The sequence below is a fragment of the Drosophila kikkawai genome, chromosome 2L (genome assembly GCF_030179895.1).
Source record: "Drosophila kikkawai strain 14028-0561.14 chromosome 2L, DkikHiC1v2, whole genome shotgun sequence".
Lineage (NCBI taxonomy): Eukaryota > Metazoa > Arthropoda > Insecta > Diptera > Drosophilidae > Drosophila > Drosophila kikkawai.
Genome location: NC_091728.1, coordinates 19,049,078 through 19,070,138, shown reverse-complemented (window position 1 = coordinate 19,070,138; position 21,061 = coordinate 19,049,078). Strand labels below are relative to the sequence as shown.

Here is a 21,061-nt window from a genome sequence, read left to right as displayed (position 1 = left end):
ACGAAAACGAAAACGCCACAACAAAGAGTGAACTGGTTTTTAGCGAGAGAGAACTAGCGAGCACTACAACTTGCGACGCGAGAGAGCGCGGGAGCACGTCATTTTGTTTATAGATTTTTAGTCGAATTTCGTTATTTCACGTTTAAAGTTGGTACGTGCGCTGAGCGGACGGACTGTGCGACGACCGTAGTGTTGTGCTGTGAGTGCGTAAAATCGGGCGAGCGGAATTACGACGGATATTGCCATATCCATTCGAGGTCGCATATTTTTTAGATCGTTTTTCGAGTGACTGACAACTAGACTGAGTTTTAAAACATCGTTCAGGACTTTCTGGATCCCGGAACCATCTGTCGGACCGTGCCGGACCAGTCCCAGTCCCATGCATATATCATAAGCATATATGTCATCACGTACGTGCCTCATCATAAAACGCGCCCTCGACGAGGCATCCGAGCGAAACCACAAACCAAAAACGGCCAGGCCAAAGAAATAAAATATATATCTAACAAAGGAAACCGCTAAATATATATTACAAATTCGCCAGCAAAAGCGAAAGAAAGTGTAAATTCTTATAGAGTATATATGGTATATTTCGTGAATTTCGTGTTTAGTGAGCAAGAAATAAATATTAATGCCAGCTGGGGCAATTATAATACTTAATGAATTTATTGCACAATTAAAGCGGAGCCAACCGTATCCATAACAACAAAAACAAATTAATACGCCGCTGGCGTGAAAGTCACAACTCGACGCATGATAACCCCCCACCCACTCGTTCGTTCCCCACTGAATTATTAATGAAATCAAATTGCAAATAACAATTGTGGTTGCACAGAAAAATTAATAAAAGCATCGCAAATAAACATACATACATCAACAAGAGCCGCGGAACGTGGACGGCTTAATCAGCGGAAAGTCGGCGGAAAATAACATATTGCAGTCAAAGCGCAGGCGCCGCTTCTCGCTTTTCACACGAGTTGGCAGCACACGCCACATCAATTGGCATTTACCGTTAAGCGCGCTGCCGTTTCCTGCGCTGCGGTCGAACGAACAACAAAAGCAACAACTCAACACCTCCACCGAACAACCAAAGAAAAGCCGTCAAAGTGGATTTAACAAATTATAATAAAATGCTGCAATCCAGCAATCATCATTATTTAAGGCCGGATTATATGACAGCTGCAGCTGCCCCAACAGCGGTAAGCTCATCTCTTTTATCCTGTCGATATATGGGATTTGGGTTGTAAAACTGGGGGATTATATTCTTATTCGGGTTGATGAATATGACAGTTAAGCTGGCATACTCTTTGATTAACTGTAAAGAAAGTGTTTAAGGTTTTTTGAAGCTCGGGTTTAAGTTTTTTTGTTTCTGCTTTCATATTTATATGAGCTCTAAAATATATATCCTTATCTAATACCGAAACAAGTAAATTTTTATGAATTTAAAGAAGTAAACTACAAAAATCTATAAAAGTCAGAATTAAATTTGTATGAGTAAACACATAAGCAAAGTTTTCTTCGTTTATAGAGCAAATAGAAGCTAAGCATACATTTAAAACCTTAAACGTTTTGTATAATCTAAAATTAAATAAAAATATACATTATTTTCTTTGGTATAACTAACTGAATAAACCTGTATAAACCCCCCAACAAAGTGTGTAAAGGCTTAACGAATTGATTTCAGATTAGGAAAATATTTTAAATATTTACCTTTAATATTTAACTGTAAGCTATAAATATGTTATACAGAATTACGACACATTTTCGATAGATTTATTCAAAAAAAACTCAATAAAAAACTATCGACATTTCGGACATCTAAAATGGATTGTCCAGCCATATTTCATAAATAATAAAAATGTCGACTGTAAAGCACTCGCCACAGGCGAAAAATCCTCCACCACTCGACGCTGCTTCCCTGAACTTTACCAAGAGTAAGACTAAGACTATGAGCCATGTGCTGGCTGCTGGCCGGAATTGGCGAACGGAACTGTTTTCGGAGGAGGGAAAAGACGACTGGCGAATTCACAATCGTAGAACAATAAATTTTCCAATATCTGCACATAAAACTTATTTATGTTTGTTCATATTAAACTATGTAAATCTGTTGCCCGGGTCTGCCTCGGTCTGAAAGTGTTTAGAGAGAGAGTCGAGTGCACCTCTGGAAATTGTATTCAAATTTATGGCGCGCCAAATTTGAATTTATAATGACAGAAAACAAATGCAATTTCGCACACTAGCACAGCCGCAGAGCTCCTCCGGTGTAAAAGCGAAGAACTACGGCAGTTAATCAGAGTCAAAGTTGTTGTGGTCCCATTCCTGCCCCCCCCCCTTGCACAGTATCCTATCCAAACTATCTCTCTCTCTCTATTCGAACTGCCGTGAGTGTCATAAATTTTCATTTTAATTTGTTGAGCGCATTTTGTTCATAAAGAACGGAAGCAGTTTATGGCACCAGCACGATGAGTACATTCATTAACTGGGTAATTTGAAATAGCGTTTTCGGAGCTTACGTGATTTACCGATTTAGGTGGGACCGGGGGCTCTGGCGATTTCCATATTGGTCGTGTGAAAGCTTTCAGCAGCGTCAATGAGGCAAAACCTATATATCACCGGATCGTATCTCAAAACTCGGCACATAATAAACTGGTTCCGGGGCGATGTGACTGACAGATTCCATAAATCTTTTTGGATGCATTTAGGAACGTAAAAGAAGTAAAATTCGGTTTGGGTTATGTCTGTTTAAGTTTCTTACAATAGAGATTGGGATTTCTTTAATATACAATCGATTTTAATTTATATAAGTTTAAAAAGAATGGAATTTAAAGGACTTACTTTTGAATTTAATCATAAACTTAAATAATGAAAATTTTACAATTGTAGCAAGAACAACCGTTCCTTTCAGCTCACAGCTTTAATACTTAATACTCTATGTACATATATCTTTCTTTTATGGGTCTTATAATTGACGTGAAATATGTTGAATGAATCCACATTTGCGTGACTGCCTAACCTCCTTCTGTTGTGCCCGGCGGTGGCTACAAGTATATATATGAGATACTATCTGCGAATGTATAAATTATTCAGTGATTAATGGCAGCTGCTTATAATTAATTATAATAAAATCAAATAAACTAAGCCTGACAGCTGTCAGTGTCATCATTTGTATATCTTTTATGTGGCGCCCAGACCATAAAGACAGAGGACACAGATACAGAGAGATCTCCTCGCCGAAATGACTGTTGATAATTTGCTGTCACATGTTGAAAAATTACAAAACTTTTGACCAGAAAAGGAAGCGGGGCTGCGAAATGGAAATAAGCCCGAGTGGAGCTACATATCTGTTGGGTAATAACTCAAAATCTGAACGTGAAAGTCAGCTTCAGTGCGGCCGGCTCATGTCAGAGAGCTTAAAGCGAGCTCGAGACCAGTCAGTTAAACTGACAGGCCAGGCCGAGCAGCGCAGAGCGGCGAGAGCAGAAAAAGGTAAATAAAGTGCAAATGTCAGCTGACCGCAAACATCATTAATATAATTAAATGTGTCAGTCAAGCGGCCATTTATGCAGTCGGACATTCATTTCAGTTAACCACACGTTGCCATCAGCTTCGGCTTCGGCTTCAGTTCCAGCTTCAGCTTCAGCTCCATCTCCAGCCACCAAATAACCCGGCAACAACTGCTCTGGCAGTTAAAGTGTGCGCTTGACATAACGGCTCTGTCTCAGGCTTTTCTGCTGCTTTTCCTCTGCGAATTTCCCCCCTCCGTGGGCCCGGGCCCGGGGCCGGGGCCTTGTGTGTTTGCGTGTGGCTCTAATTAAAGTGTCATCAACAGCAGAAATACCAAATAGCAGGCAGCAGAGCGGCGGCCGAGTGGAATGGAGTTGCCCCGGCATGTTATGTTGGTGATAAATTGCCATGTCTAGAGCTGTCATGTTAATTTTTTTTGCTCGCACACAAATAATAGTTTTTGTCCAAAGTGTTAATTAATTCTTGGAACATTTTAAATATGTGAAAAGCGAGACAGGCAACTGAGATACAAGATATACATATACAGTCAGATGAATTATTATGGCACTCTAATGGGGTTTGGCTTGCGTTAAAAGTCAATTTACATATATTTTCTGGACTTTTTTCTTTTCTAGAATAGTATTAGTTAAATAATATTTATTTTTTTATATATATGGTACAATTAAAACACAATTGTTTATTTATTCATCATTAAAATCAGCGGAATTTCATTAAAGTTGTAAGACTTTTTTTAGTGACTTATCTGCAAAACACTTGGGCTTACGGAGCGATAAGAAACCGATTAAGAACAGACTTAAAAATAAACAGTCATTGGAGCGATATCTACTGCTGGTCATTAAGAAATTTATGGTCTTTATGGTGAGATCATAAATTTAACGATCCAATTTAATTAATAAGCGGCTATAAATATCAAGTAAGAAATAGAAAGAAAGAAACCCCACAACAATAAACCTCCGACACCACACTGGATCCATTCGAAGAGTACAATCAAGCGGCATTTATAGCTCGCACTAGTACTCACATTCAGTTAAGCCCGTCAATCGTGGCTCCAACACCTCCAAACTACACTCATAACTAGACATGGCAAATCATTTTGAAAACTAAATGGTTGCGTATGTACAAATTGAATGGGTGAAACTCAATGAATTCATTTAAATGCACGCGAGGCGGCAACTATGATAATGAATTGCAATCGCCGCTCAAACCGCAAAATAATAACCCGTTTTTTCAGTCGTTTTTTTTTATAGAGTAAAGTCGAGGCATTACAAATTATGGCCCCAGATAATCGATTTGGTGGAATGGGGACAGAGAGCGTGGGTTATAAAACAGTCGAAGTCAATAATCGTAAAATGTTCAACAAATTAACCTATAAATTCATATAGAAGTAATCAAATTAATGTTCCCGCTGATAACTGTCAACTGCATTATCATCATCTTCATTAACAGCATCATGAGTCGTGTCACAAACTCAATTGTTCAGCTGAACGGGTTAAACTAGTACTTAAAAAAATAATATAAATAAAATGAAATAAATTAGAAGCTATAATAAAGACACTTTGAAATGTATTTTATCATACAAAGTTGTGACCTAATTGAATTCTTTTTATTTAATAATAATAAAAAAATATCCCATAAGTAATATTAACATATTTTTAATATTTAAACAGATATTCCTTAGTATTTTTGACTGGAAAATTAAAACCTAAAACACTTCAAACTTATTACTTTCTATTTGACAGGTTTTAGCTTTGAATTTGACGATTGATTTAATTATCGATAAACAAATATACAACATTTGTCATCACCACATGACATTCGTTATGTACAGCTCTTTTCCAGATTTTTCGGAATTGATTTTAAAGCCGCGGCACCCACACAACCGCTTGACCATTTTGGCGGCGTTCTTAATGCCTAGTAATCTGTCGAAAGTTAAACGGGTTTCAAATGGTATCAATCATTAAGTTGGTCACCACATGGTAACATGGGGCGTATGAGTGATTGCCATAAAATTGCGTATAAATATTAATCAGCGAGCAGGCCAAAGCCCTCACAAAAGCCCCACAAAAGAGATCATTGAGCAAATAGGGCTTTCAGAGCTCAACAAAACATTTGACGCTAAATGCACACAAATTGCTTTTGAAGCCCGAACGGGAAATTCAAAAGAAGCCACAAAGCCGCATTCAAGAGTAAATATGTAGGTAAAGGGGAGCCCAACGGGCTTGATGTCCGGCCAGAAGGTTGGAGGGCAGAAATGGGCTACAAATGTAATATTGATAAGCTCAGAAAGCGGTCAAACCGGCGCCGGGTGACAATTTCAATCAAATCAATCCCCTGAATAGGGGAAATACAAATAAACAATCAAACTCAATCACATCAATTATGCGCCGAAGCAACTTGTGAGCTATCAAAGCGGCCTTATCATCGGGCATTCCGTTTATTTTTGGTCGGACTTTCGGGGACTCTTTTTTTGTTGGTTGTTTATTTTTTGTGTTTGTTCTATCGCGATGTTAATCATTTTAATTGGCGCCACTTGAACGAGTCTCACTCGGTGTGAGTGTCTGATTGGTGTCCATTAATTTTGTGGCAGTCATTTGAAAGCGTTTCAAATTACTTTTCGTGTTGCAAGCTAGACTCAATTTATGGCAAGCATTAAAAGTGAAAGTGACCGACCGGCAAAGGCACTTTCAACTGATTGCGATGAGGAAATTATGGTCAGCTCTTTACACAAAACGAAATAAATTGATCCATAATCTGCTGCGCCCATCGATTTATACATTGAGGTATTCGTTTCGTGGCCAGATAAATAATGATTTAACAGTTTCATGTACACAATATATAATTCCGGTATTTAAAAGAGCTACACACTTGCCAGAAATTCAATTCCTACTTGCTTTAATTTTTCACGACACAAAAAAAAAAAAAGACAAACAATGAAATATGCCCCATCTGGGAAAGAGGCAGTAAAAGTTCATTTAAATACAAGCTGACATGTGTCAAAGTGACACTTTTTGATTGCTATTCGGTTACAAATTTCTAGCTCTTCTCTGCTTTCGTTTTTCCCTTCGTTTTGTTGTCTTTTGACTGTCGTTGACACTTTCTGAACGCCGCCCCCCCTCCGATCCGCGTCGATAGACAGTGCTTGTGACACTTCAAGGCAAAAATGGCAAGGTTGAAATATACAAAACAATATGTAAAGAAAAACAGAGAAGGAAAATAAAAATAAATTAAAGACTCTGTCAGAGTTTTTACTTTCCAATGACATGAATGTCATGTCAAATGCCAAGTCGGAATAACAATCGTTTGACTTACGCAGGAAATGTTGCTGACAGGTCGGCGGGAGTCGTTTACATCGAATAGAGATAACCATATGAAAGAGCTCAGAATGAATTTTAACCAGGAAAACTAATTGTCAGAAGAGGTCTATGAGTCAGAAAATATATTTAACCCTAAGGGAAACTAATAAAAGCTTCGATTCTTTTAAATTTCAGTTGAATAAAAAGGGTTAAGGAAGTGCATAGACCTCCTTCCAGCTAACAATGCTATGCACATCTCACGCCTTCTTGCGATTTTCCCAGGCTGGCCGCGTGCGTTATCACGTGTCAAATATCTTGCGCCGAACAAAGGCTTTCCACACTTTTTCACGTGGGTAGCATCTTCATCGGGGTGCTGGGGGGTGACTGCCTATTCAAATTAGCTCAGCGAGTGCCGCGAATAAAATTTACCTACTGCAATTCATTTATTCAGCTGTCTCCGCTGTCTTTTTGGCTTGTCGCGCTGTCATTTCGGCGTACTTTTGCGAATAAAAAATGCAACGAAATGTGTGCTGCTTTTTTTGTTTTGTTTCTCTGGCTTATCGCAGCAAAGAAATCTAACGAAAAAAAAGGAAGAGTCCCCCACTATCCGCCGTCATGTGTTGTTGGGTTGCATCGCTAGCGTTATTTGGCTCTATTTGCATATTTTCGCATTTTATTATGCAGACAGACGGAAAGCTTTGGCTTCAGGAGCAAAAGAGAGGCGTCAGCACGTCATTCAGTCGGCCTCCCCAAGCCCTTTTCACTCCCCGCTTTAGTTTCGGTTTTAATACCCTGTAATCATGGTGTGCATAGGGGGTATATGGTATAAGTGATTGGGCAGTGTTGTAAAAATAATGAATTATGGGACATTTTTGAATGTCTTGCTGTATTATTGGTATCCTTTACTCTATTTAATTTCTTTTTTATCAAGTCTTTCTAATTAAGCTTACACTAGAAAAATCTAGATAGCCAAAACTACCGGGTATTACATGTCCCGCGCTTGCCACTCTTTCTCGCTTAGAATGGACAGGGCCAAAAGCATTTTTTATTCGCGAGCTGTAGTATCTGCTGGTCAGGGATCGAGGGCTGAGGGCGTGTAAGTGGGCTAACAGCTGTGCAACACAAAACTGTCAGTTTGGCAGAGCCGACGCGAAGTGCTAAAATAGTGGAGGATCCCGCTCTGGCCCCGTAGCGCTCCTCCTGTCAGAGTTGACTGGCAACGGAAGTGCAACAACAATTTGTTTTCCCTTGCCAAGCTTTCAGTTTGTCGTGTCTGAAGCACACTATCTGTTGGATAGGTACGGTGGTCTATGGCTAAGGGTGAAAGTTATAAATAATGCTGCAACTATTAATAGAGAATAACTTATTAAAATATATGTTATTAAAAGTAGTTTCCTCTATACAAATTTATAATAAATAATTTCCCCTTTTTTGTACATTTTACCTATAACCAACCGTTAAAGTACCGTTCAATTTAAGTGCGGAAATTAAAAACAAATGCCAGGAAACATTATTAACTCCCAAACACACAAAATAAAAAAAATAGGTGGCAACTACAAATAAAAAATGAAAACCTCCGACACGCACAGGAACTCGGGGAAAATGAATTATGCCAAATGAGGGGCCACAACTGCAGCAGAAAATATAATCAGATAAGAGTGGGCGCCGGGAAATTGGGAGGGATGCTGACAACACTTGTCAACGCAAGTGTACAGCGGCATAATTATAAATAACACGTAATTAACGCGATGCCAAATGCGAATGACACCTCCGAGCGAACATTTCGCGGGTCTGGGGCCTGGGGCCTGGGGCGTGTCCGATCCGCATCTTTTCTGTCCCAGAATCCCCGCCGCTCGTCGGTGGTTTGGCATTTTGACAGGCGAGCCAAGGCAACACCGCCAGTTGACAGCCAACAATGCCGGGAAGACACCAATAATACTGCATGTGCAGTGGACTAAAATTATATAGTGTCGTTGGTTTCATTATGCGATCAGGTGCGATCAGGCAGCAGCGGGAACGGGTAAAATTTCATTAACGCTGACAACTTGAAATGCTAATTATTGTCAAATTAATTTAGTCAGCTGTCAGCTTAAAGATTTTTCTTAATAAAAATAAAATCGAGAAAAAATGAGCGACAAACGCAGCGCGGATAAGTCGGAAAGTAGGAATTAATGAATGCCGCATGTGGGCACAGGCATTCAATTCACTTGACAGCAATGACAGACACCTTTTGCTTGGCTTTATGCTAATTTGCCAGGCCAACAGCTGCCGTGGCGCACGGGCACGTATATAGATACGAGTTCTACTAAATGGGGGAATAAAATATCGAAATTATTGTTCTTGATGAACAACAAAGATTTGTGGCGAAATAATCGGCTGTGAGTGTGAACGTGGACGTTGAGAGAGCACTAAATTTAAATTCCGTGAAGCCTTCATCTCATGATCCAGTTTGCCGGGGTATATAGTATATAGACATTCAGCTCATCAGTTCTCATGTTTAACGAGATGACAGCTCGAAGAAGAAAAGCTAAATATTGTTTCGGGTATTTTTCTCAAAGTATTTGTAAACAAATTGAGTCATATAAATTCATCACAATTAGAAAATAAAAATTCCCCAATTCCGTATAATAATATATTCATTATATTAGATTCATCAGCACAGAAAAAGATAATGTGTGTTCTTTAATTAGGCCAGAACTAAAAGTCACAGATAATTAAAGTAAGCAAGTCATTTCGCAAAAATTCCAAAAGTAAATAATTGTTTTTTGCTGCCATTAAATAACCCTCGCAGCTGTTTATTATTTATTTACGCATACGTATTTATATATTTTCTGTTGAACGCCATATATGGAGTGTGTTTTTGGTGCGGGAGGAAGTATAGCCCGTCATAAAGTAACGCCCACGTTGACGCATTCCATCAGAGCGCTGGACAGAGGCTGGCAGGTGACAGGCGCACGTTGCGTATGATTGATAAACACGTTGTCCAAATTGTAGACTGGGTATGGCGAGAATTGAAAAAATAAACAGCATTAAGCCAAGACAGCTGCGCTAATCTAAGAGCAACCTTGAGAGGCCTCATCTTCGACTCAAAGCAAATACATCGCATTTTATTTGGATTTGATGTTTTCGCCGCTGCCGGATGAGTGATGAGCGGGATAATGGAATATGCCAATTGGCGTTGACATCAATAGCGAGAAAACACTACAACTCGGCAGCTAGAGGGAAGTGTGTGTGTTGTCTTATTCATTGGCAATTCATTTGCCGAAAAGTCATTGGGTTAATTGCATCGCGTATACGCACTGTTGCCACAGACGTTGATCGAACGCTTGGAGAAGTGGCAATAACAAATGGTTTATTGCTAAAAGTTTATTGAACTTGTAAATAAGCCATAAGATGAATAACATATTATCTGAATTAATGTAATAATTCATTAAATATTATTCATTAGTGAAATAAATTCTTCCAATATGAGCACAAACCTATTAAAACCAATCTTCAGATGTCCCAAATGTCTCCTTATTTGACTCATCAACCTGGTCGGCAGCCACTAAACAAATCCAACCACAAGATAGAAGAAAATATTCGCCATGCAAATAGGAAAGCCAACAACAACCAGGTAATTTGCACGGTAACACCGAAAAACAACTAAGATAAGTAAACAAAACAAAAAAATGCTGATAGAAAAAAGCGTGGAATGCGGCGACGAAAAACAAATTTTTGCATACCCCGCTCTGTAAGCTGGAAACAATACGAGTATAAAAAGGCCAACGGCTGTAGAAACTGCAGCGGCGAAGCTATAACAACTGCCAACTGACAACTAAATAGACACGTAATGTTGACAAAAGTCTGACATGAAATCTAACAGAGAAACAAGACACGACCCCAGCCAAGTTTTCCGAAAGTCCCCAAAGCCAAAGCCAGAGACCCAACAGCAACCCCCCGCCAGGGAGCCAGGGAGCCAGGCTTCAAATGAAAGAAAGAGTGACACATGAAAATGGCATTAATGTGTCACTCAAAGTGCACACAGCCACTGCTCCGAGTGCAACGGCAGCACAACGGCAACTGTGACAATTGCAATGATATGGCTGACAGTTGGGGACTCATGCAACGTCTGAAATTGCAACATTGTCTAACGCCAAGTGCACTTCAACTGCTGCGCTTCGGTGTGTGCGTGTCAAATTAAGTGGCAACTCCATGCCAGGCATTGCCACATGCCATGCAGTCGAGTGCCAGCCAGGGATGGTGGCCTCGTCGGATCTCTCGGTTTTATTTGCCTTGTGCTATGTGCTACTTGCTATTTGTTTGCATCTCCTGCGCGTCCTCTCGCCGCTACCCGCTCACCGCTCGCCCGACCGAGTTTGACAGTCAAATGACGCTGTCAGTTGTCAATATGACAAGTGCCAGTTTTGCGGCAGTTGACAGTTAATGTGACAGCGTTTTGTGTTTCTCCTATTGCCGTGTCGGCTGAAAATAAACCAACAGACATATTGAATTGCATTTGCGGTCGGTCGGTCGGTCGGTCTGTCTGTCCAAGTAGGAGGGTATATACTAGTTTATATGGGGTGAAATCTAATGGTGCGGCCTGCCTTGGGGGTTACGGTTTCGTGAAGAAGCTAACAACTGGCGCGTTTCACATATTTTCGATTATTTTAAACTCTAATTCATTTTATTTGATGCAATTCTTATTATCATTAAATTCCTGGTTAATATAATAAATGGTCCTTCGAGCCGGATCAATATTTGTGTAGGAGGGTGGCTGCAAAGAAAAAAGTTACTAAAGATGACACAAATATTTCTGTAGTTTGCAAGTAGTAATTCTACGTTTTACTTCTTTACATGTGTATACCTTGTTCAGTAATTTTAAGAAATTTTTAATAATTTAAAAAATTTCACAGAATCAGGTTCATGCTGCCATCTGACCTTCCCCTTAAATGATTCATCATTTAATTCAACTTGGGCTCAAAGCTTTTAATATTTTTATAGCCATTTATGCAAATTTTTCTTATACATTAATTTTGGTTCCTTTTCTCACCCAAGCAAGCTAAATTTATTATCACCACAACGCAAAAAAGTATATAAGTAAGCGTATACAAAAAGGTGTTAACAGGCAAAATGATATAATATACATGCATAATATGTATAACGACTGAGGACCCACTCCCAGTGCCAGAGTCTTATGCATGTGATGTAGGAGAGAGGGGGACCGAAAGAAAAATAAGAAAGGAAGGAAAATACAAAGTCTGCATAAAGTTTTATACCATTTTTATCGCTTATTTTATAATTCCCAGCGAAACTGCAAGGGCGTCTTAAAAACTGAGTCAGGCGCTGGGCTGGGCCGGGCTGGGGATGTGAGGTTGTGTGGGGCTAGGGACTTGGTCTGGGGGGGAAAAGTCTGCTAAAGACGTTGCCGCTGGCTTATGCAAAGCGTCGTCGACGATGGCGGCGGCACACAATTTCCGCTTTTTATGCTTATCCTGTAATTCATATTTATAGAAGCTATTTCTGTATCGTAATGTGAGCGAATGTAGGAAAGGGGACGAAATTTCCTGAGCCGCAGAATCTTTGAAAATTGCATTTTACAAAATATTGCCACGAAAATGTGATAAAAATGAAAGGAGAGAAGGGTCCTGAAATCCATTTAGGATAAACTTTTATTGCTGTAAACTGGCAAATAAATCTAATATCGTAAAAAAAGCTCACAAGCAAACACATTATGGCTACTTTGCTTTAATTTAACCAAAATAAACTCAAGTGCCATCCGTCATACACTTGTATTTTTAATTTTCAATCAAATTTTAAATTCTCAAAAACAAAAAGAAACTATAGCCGAAAGCAAACAATTGATCATGACGGGTTCCCTCCTGCCCCCTCAAATTGAACTCAGTTTCAAATTCGATTGGGGGGGAGACTGACAGTTTCCCAAAAAAAAATGCCACAAGTTTCAACATTTTGTTTGTCATATTAACATAAAGTTTGATTTTTCAAGGGCCCTTCAAGTGCGTGTCTGATGGGCTACACTTTGACGTTCGACACCCAGAAAGCTTCGCGTGCCGCATTTATTTGTTTATAATTTACGTTACTCTTATTTACTTTTGTGTGCCACAGGAGACTCTTTTTATTGTTTCAAGTCAACGTGTGTTTATGGCTAAAGTATGTCAAAATGTCATACTTTTCAAATGAGGTTATTTTTTATAGATAGAAGAGGGGCTAGGGGCCATATTTTACTGTTAAACACATTTTGAATTGTTTGTGTTAAACGTGGCTATTTAACAATTTTAGGTTATTAGTAAATTCTTAATAAAATACATCTATCATCGCGGTGTTATATCACTTTATAGCCAACTTCAAAAAACCTTTAGCACACAAGTTAGCATTTAAAATACATATTTAAAGGCGATAATAAAATTAAATCAAATCATGACAGCTGAGTGTGTTTAGTTTCAAGTGTCTAATTAAATTATACGCATTTAACAAGCAGCTGTGACTTGATTGTGCAAAAGCCATAACTAAATGCATTTTAGTTGGGGTTTTATTTTCAGCTTGCTCAGCCGTTCGGCGTTCAGCCAGGGCTACTGTTGTCGTAGTCACCCGTTTTTATTGTTGTGCTCAGTTGTTGTTTGTTTACCTTGTTAGAGCTGGTGTTTTGTATATACATTTTTCACAAGGTGTAACATTTTAATTATCACATTATTCATAATTTATACATATTACGTTTTTGTTCCTCTCGCGTTCTCCATTCCACTTTTATGTGCTAATTAAGTGCTAATAATACGTATTTCCACAGTTATACATATATATTTTCAGATTTTAGCGTGTTTGTAAAAAAAAAATATTTAAGGCATCATTACAAATAGTTTTCACAGCTTAGGTTACTGTAGTCGATGGTCGTAATTACCCCCAACGTGGCCTCAATTACTCTACGAACATAGTCGCAGGTCAGAGACAGGGTTATAATTGCACTTTGCTTCATTCAAGCCAATTGACGTTGCCATATAAATAAAATATATATCTACACTTTATGGAGCTATTGTCAAATCGTAAATTAAACAAGTCCCATATGGCTCATTTTATCTATGGGAAATATTTATAAACTAAATCACAAACAAAACAGCAAATGTGCGACACGAATATGCGTAATACCGAAAATCAATACGGAAACTTTATCAATATGATAATAAATTATGACTAATTGTGCTAAAATCGAGACGAACTGGGGTGAGGTCCACCGCCCCTCTGTTTGCGCCAATAATTAATAAAGTGTCGGTGCGGAGTGGGTCGGTTTGAAGGGGAAAAGCCCTGTTCACAGCACAGCAATATCCCCACACAAATTCAAATCAAATAATTTGGGGAGTGTTTAGCCCGGTGACCTATGCTATACACTTTCTTATGGATATTATTTAGGGAAATTAATTTATTTAAAAATTAAACTGAATATTAGTTACTACTCAAATTATATTTAAATAAATAAATAAATTTAAATCTTAAATGCACTCTATGCTATTCTTTAATAAGCACATAACAAAATATAAAATACCCATTTTAAATTAAATATTTTTTATACTTAATTACCAACTTTCCAAACGTATAAAACTATTTAAAAAGTATTCATTAAAAATATGGCGAAACCCCTCATTATTTCTTTTATGCATCCTGGGCTACTTATCCTGGGACGAATACAAAAGGCACCTACTTTATGTGAGCACTCAGTGCCCCTCTGATTATAGGGCATCCAAAGTACTCTTAAGTACCGATAAGAATTTCTGCCATTTTTACAATAGTATCATAATAATTTATGGCGGCCCATTGAGTGTTATAAAAGCTTCAATATTTTGTAGTTTATGACTTGCGCCAGTTGGGCATAAGCGTAATTACGCTCCCATACATCCATGCAGAGTGTACGTCATTATTTGCGCTGTGCCTGTGCCTGTGCACTATGGGGTTTTTGACCACTTTTTGTGGCATTTAATCATTTTTTAAAAGTTCTTAAATTTAAAAAAAAATAGTGGAATTGTATTAACAAAACATTGAACTGTTATGCCTCATACTCAAAATGTTAATACTTAACAGCATATGTTAGCAACAGAGCTGTAAAGTCAGCTGTTGCATCCGAAAGCACGTCTGCAAAGTTTGCCATTTTAACAAAGTGATCTTTGAAATTAAACTATTCGTGTAAGACACCATTTGTGAAGGAAAAAACTAATGGACATTGATTTCACAGATTTTAACTACATGTTAAGTGTATTAATTGTTTAAATTGTGCCTGTTTATACTGACATTTTGTCATTTTATAAATGCACCTTAAGCTGAATTTTGAGAAACAAATTTCAACTTTGGGAAGAGTTTTGAAATAGAAGTTCGCATTAGTTTTTAATGCGTCCAAGTGTATGTTGTAGCGTTGTCAATTCTGAGCAAAAATCAGTTAGTCTTATTGTGCACTTTTCCGCACTTTTGGTGCAATTTGAATTTTTCTTAGATAACCTCACTGTTTTCAACGCCAATTTGGTGGCTGTTTGTATGGGAAAACACTGAATTCCGGTCTTTTGGTTATTTTTGTTCCTAGAGAAAGCGTTGTCCGATTTTGTTCAAAATTGCTATATCGTGTTAAAATAGCAACAAATATAAGCTCCTTAAATTTCATTAATATATCTTTACTTTTACCCGATCGTTCCTATGGGAGCTATAGGATATAGTTTCCTGATCCGAACGATTTTCATACTATATGTGCCTAGGGACAAATAATGATGATTGGTAAAGTTTCATGTCGATATCTCCAAAACTGACCGAGTTATTAATTAATGCCACAAAACTGGTCAAAAACCCCATAGTGCTGTGGCTGTGTGTGTGTGTGTGTACTCGTACGTGTGTAGTTGTGCGATGAGTTATGGACGCTCAACTCTGCCTCAGTTTCGGGTTTTCCCTTTCCGCTTCCTCCTTCGCTCCGCAGAGCCTGCTCCTCCTCCTCCTCTGTGTGCGCCATAATTTATGGCATGCGGCGAAATGGATTTTATTGCAAAAACCGTGTTTCGTGTTTATGGCACAAACTGTGAGTGGGCAATATTCATTTCATTTATGTACACTTATAACTACGACGGTCTCCCTTTGTACTACTCAATCGGTAATTTTCACTCTTACAGCTCTAAATGCTGATATATACGATCGTTTTTTATGGGCCAACTACTTATATACGTAAAGATTGCCAACACACCTATAAGGTGAAGTCTTCACTAGCAAAAGCAATGAGCATAAAGCTGTAAATTAAAAAATAATAATAATGAAACGTATAAATCATACAATCGATCATCAATAGTAGTACAAAAGGTTTGCTAAATATAGTTAAAAATTATAACTATATTTTAGGTATAGCGAATGATTTACTTGACTCTGATCTTATTCTATAAACCCAAAGATCTATGCGATTTGGTCGGTAATATCGATACCCATGTTAGTTAGATAGAAAATTTATAAGATAATTCGTTTATATATATCAGAAAATATTTAAAAAATAGTTTTTCGCCTTTCATTTATTTATTTAATATCTTATTACTACTAAATTTTGTTGAAATTTAAAAATAACAATTGTTGAAGAACATCGATAATTGATATTATTTTGATTATATATTTTACTTCTTTTATTATATGTATATTAAAATACAAAATTTTTTCATAATACGTATTAGTCCCAAGTACCATACCCCACAGTGCTTCACATGGCTTTAGTACTCCTTTATTGCATATCACAAATGGCTAATAATTTCATTAGCCTAATTGCTCATTTATAAATGTCCATAAAACCCGATGAACGCTGATTAAATAATATGAGCATTAGTTGGGGCTATAAATATACGAAACATGTAGGATGGATTACATTCTTGGCCAAGAGCTTATCAAACAGTTGATAGCACAAAGCAATTTGTGTCAAACCTGAGGATTGCAATGGAATTGGTAATAAAATAGGGCAAATATTGTGCAAGGTTATTTCTAAATAAATATAAAATATTTATAAACAAAACTTCTTTAAATATTCTGATTCATATTTATATAAAAATACTAAAGGTTGTAGATTATGCAGGTTGTTTTTATTAGTGAGGGTATGATAACATTTATTCGAAACTCTATTGACATTATATATTGTTTTATTATATGACCATCTATATATAGACATATATAAGTAAATGTATATGTTATACCATCTCGTTCTCTTACTTTCAAATATTTTAATAGCCCCTTAATTCCTTTTTTTATATATATTTTGTGGGACTTTAAATATATTATTCACGAATAAAGGCCTGTTATGTGTGCCGCGTTGAAAGGATGTGGTTTCTGGACAGCACGAGTACCTTAAAGATCGAACCAGTTTGTTGTGAAAGATTAAGATCTGGGCCAGCAAAGAAGTGTTTGCCGAACAAAGTAAATACGAGCCGAAGACAATAAGGTCGCGATCTTATCGGCGATGCAAAACGCACGATATGGCTGACGAACGCATCGCACGCAGGCCTAGTGATGGCAATCGATAGCAATAGTTCTGAGATTTAATATTTCAAATACTTTAAAATTGAATACGTGTTAATTTGACCAAAACGGGAGTCCCAATAACTCGTTTTAAATCAATGAAAAATATATTTTTTGTAAATTTTAAATTGGAAGATACAAAAAATGTGTCTAAATGAATCTCTGATATAAATATATGAAAAACAAACTTTAAAAAATATTAAAAAAAATTTTAAATGGTACAATGATTATTTTGTAATATGTATTAGATTATATCTATATTATATCTAAAATATTCTCTTTTTATCATATCATATTATTCCTCTCTATATGAATCCCAACTCATCCCCGTTTACCCTTCACTTTTTACTCCACAGCTGGACAACAAAAGCAGTCCGTTGGCGCTTTTGGCGCAAACATGCAGCGCCATTGGAGCAGACACCACGAACCCCAAGCTGCTGGCGGCGAACATCGAGAAGTCCACAAAGCAGCTGCAGCACCAGCCAAAGGCGTCCGGCTTCGGCCAGATGGGGGGATCGTCGGATGGCGGAGCACGCGATAAATCCTCGCCGGTTAGCAGTCATTCATCCAGCGTCAGCACCGGCTCCGTGGAGCAGCAGCAGCTGCCCCCCGCCCACAGCAGCAAGCCGACCCCGAGCACCTTTAAGCCCTACGAGCCCAACAATAACATCACCACAGCCGCCGCTGCCTCAGACTGTGGCGCCACAAATCTCACCAGCAGTGGCCAGCGGGTGAAGACACCGAAGTCGACTTCAAACGGCGGCCAGCGCTGCGACTCAAACCAAAGTGCCAGCTCCCAGCGAGAGTCGCCCACGGCAGCTGGATCTGGATCCCTCAGACGCACACCCACCTCCGGAATGGGTGGCGGTGCAGCCCAGCTTAACGGTAGCCCCGGCCTGCCTCCCGCCTCCTCAACACCAGGACGCAGCAGCTCCAAGGAATCGGCAGCCATGCACAGTCCCAGCGCAGCAGCGGCAGCAGCAGCTGCAGCGGCGGCGGCCAGCTCCAATCGTTTGCAGGAAGCTGCCTTGGCCGCCGCCAAGGAGGCCAGCTACGTGAAGGCTCTGCACGCGGCCAGCCAGCAAGGATCCGCCTCGGCAGCGGCAGCAGCTGCATCCTATTATCCGGCAGGTGAGTGATTCACAAGCAGCGGGTTTTCTGAAAAAAAAACAGCAAACAGTTTTTCCTGAAGGATATAGTAGAAGCAAGGAGCTTAGGAGAACAGCAAAGAAAATAAAAAAATTTTATAGATATTAAAAGGGGGAAAAAATATTATCGGTGGAAGTATGAAATAATTTACACCGCAAGAAAACTACTATTATATATTTATTCCAATATTATATATATTTCGTTTCAGGTTACGGCAGCCCCTATTCCATGGACCTAATGGCCGCCAGCTCTCTGATGTCGCCCCACCACGCCATGTTCAAGGCGTCGGCCATGAATCCATATCTGAACTATGCCCGGATGAAGGGTCTGGCGGATCCGTCAATGATGGCAGCCACACCAAATGTGTGCCGTGACCCCTATTGCACCGGCTGTCCTGCGAGTCCGCACTACATCAACAAGGCCGCCGGGCAGCCCTGTCCAGCGGGATGTCCGCAATGCGAGGTGTCCGGCAGCGGAGGTGGCGGCAGCGGTAGCGGAGGCAAGTCCAATTCTCAAGGCGGTTCCAGCTCATCCAGTGCAGCAGCAGCAGCGGCGGCAGCTGCCTCATCCTACCACGCCCAGCTGGCTGCCCTGGCGGCCGCCTCCCAGATGCCGTACGTGTGCTCCTGGATCGGCAGCGATGCCGCTTATTGTGGCAAGCGATTCGGCACCTCCGACGACCTGTTTCAGCATCTACGCACGCACACGGCCTCCGTACCGGACGCAGTGCTGAGTGCGGCGGCCGCCGGCGGTATTCCGCCCAATCATCCGTTGTTCCAGCGTACCTACCCCACCCCGCCGCTGAGTCCTTTGTCGGCGGCCCGATACCATCCGTACGGGAAGCCATCGATGCTGCCGCCCTCGCTGGCGCCGCCGGGGATGCAGGGGATGTCGGGACTGCCCCCGCATCCGGCGCTGGCCCAGTACTTTGCACCGTACTCGTTATATGGGCCCCGGATGGGGTCATCGCATCCGTAGTAGGACGACGAGGCGGGCTCCGGATCCGCATCCGGGTCCGGCCAGCCGAGGAGGTCGGCTTTCAGTCAAACCCATCAAACCCCCTTCTCTTGAGTCGTCGTATTTGTGCGCGGTTTTGGTGTATATGACCATGGAGTAGGGAGCCAGGGGACCAGAGAGATCCCTGAGGATGGACAGAGCAAGTGGTATCTCTGGCTTCTTCCTACTCTATGACGTGACTCACTCGTGAAACGAAAAGCTAGTGATCTAATGTACTGTAGCTACATACAAATGTGTTTACAATTAAGCTTAAGGAGTCTAGCGTCTAGCTATTAATATCTGAGATCGAAGGATATAGTGCTGCAGCTCCATATCGCTCGTTCGTTTCGTGGTTGCTACTAAATGCATATGGTAATTTTAATATTATTTATTATATTCAAGTGAAGCAGCGATTGCAGAAGTAACGAAATGAAAAGATTGTCCAAAAACTTAAAGTTGTAAAATTCTTGTAAAATATATATATATATATGAGTAACAGCTTATAATTAATTCTATATATACTATACATAAATGTGTAATTATGAACAATATTTTAATGTTCAATTAAGTCACTACAAAGAAATCAATAAATCAAAGAAAATTAAATACCAAATCGTTGTTTTTTGTATAATTCCAGGGGAGCTTTTGTTCAACATATAAAAACACAAAGGTTTATAACTTAATCTATTAATTATCTTGCATTAAAACTTGCCCTCATCCTTGGCTCTCTGAACCTTTCTCTGCAAAACTGTCACAAAAATGTTGGCAGGCAACCAAACCAGATGCCTAAAACTTTAAGTCATAGCCGAGGGCAGGCAAAAGCCAACCAGAAACAACAAAAAATATACGTATACCTATCCATTGGCTCACAAATCATAACATTTCGGTTACGTTTGCCGCTAAATTATACCAGCCGGGCTACTGGAACGGCTACTATACACACACACACACGCGGACACGGACACGGAATGGCAGTAAATCAAATTTTATATTTCCCCAAAAAGAAGTTGTTCGAGGAGGTGGAACAGTTGACTGGCAATAGTTCCTCCGTTCGCTGCTCGCTGCTCACTGCCCACATATGGCGTCGATAAATTAAAATTTTCGTTTTTGCCATAGATGGCAGCCAAATAGGCAACGGAGGGGAGTGGAGAGAGAGAGTTATGCCCTTGCATTTTGACAGCTAGCCGCCCCACCTGACAATTTATTGTATTATACGGGAAGGAGGGGAGAGCAGCAGCGCCCTCTGACCCGGCCAGGACTATGGTTCAGACTCCGGTCACCGTCTCTGTCCCCGAACGGGAGTCATAAAAAATATGCCATAAACCTACCGACTGCCCGCCCGCCCCCCGGACCGCCCACGCACACACATATTGGCGTTGGCATCAATAATTCTTTCATAAATGTCCATTTCGCCACATATAGCCGAGAATCGTTCTGGGCAAGCAGGGGCCGAGAGAGGAGATTGGAGGAGGCTTGGGGCTTATATATAAGTGATGTTCACGTTCAGTGCTTTTGACAAGCCGAGGATGAAGATCTCGGCGGCAGCAGCGCCCCCTTCCCTGGGCAATACCCTTACCGTTCTTGTTTCA

The 21,061-nt window shown here is 39.9% G+C and overlaps 1 protein-coding gene across 1 annotated transcript; it reads left to right on the top strand.

Moving 5' to 3' along the window:
* Positions 1–126: 126 nt before the first annotated feature.
* Positions 127–20,078, top strand: elB (elbow B). Its single transcript, XM_017170766.3, has 3 exons — positions 127–1,199; positions 17,684–18,458; positions 18,685–20,078. Exons 1-3 carry the CDS (start codon positions 1,131–1,133, stop codon positions 19,452–19,454), a joined length of 1,614 nt encoding a protein of 537 aa, XP_017026255.1. The 5' UTR covers positions 127–1,130; the 3' UTR covers positions 19,455–20,078.
* Positions 20,079–21,061: the final 983 nt, after the last annotated feature.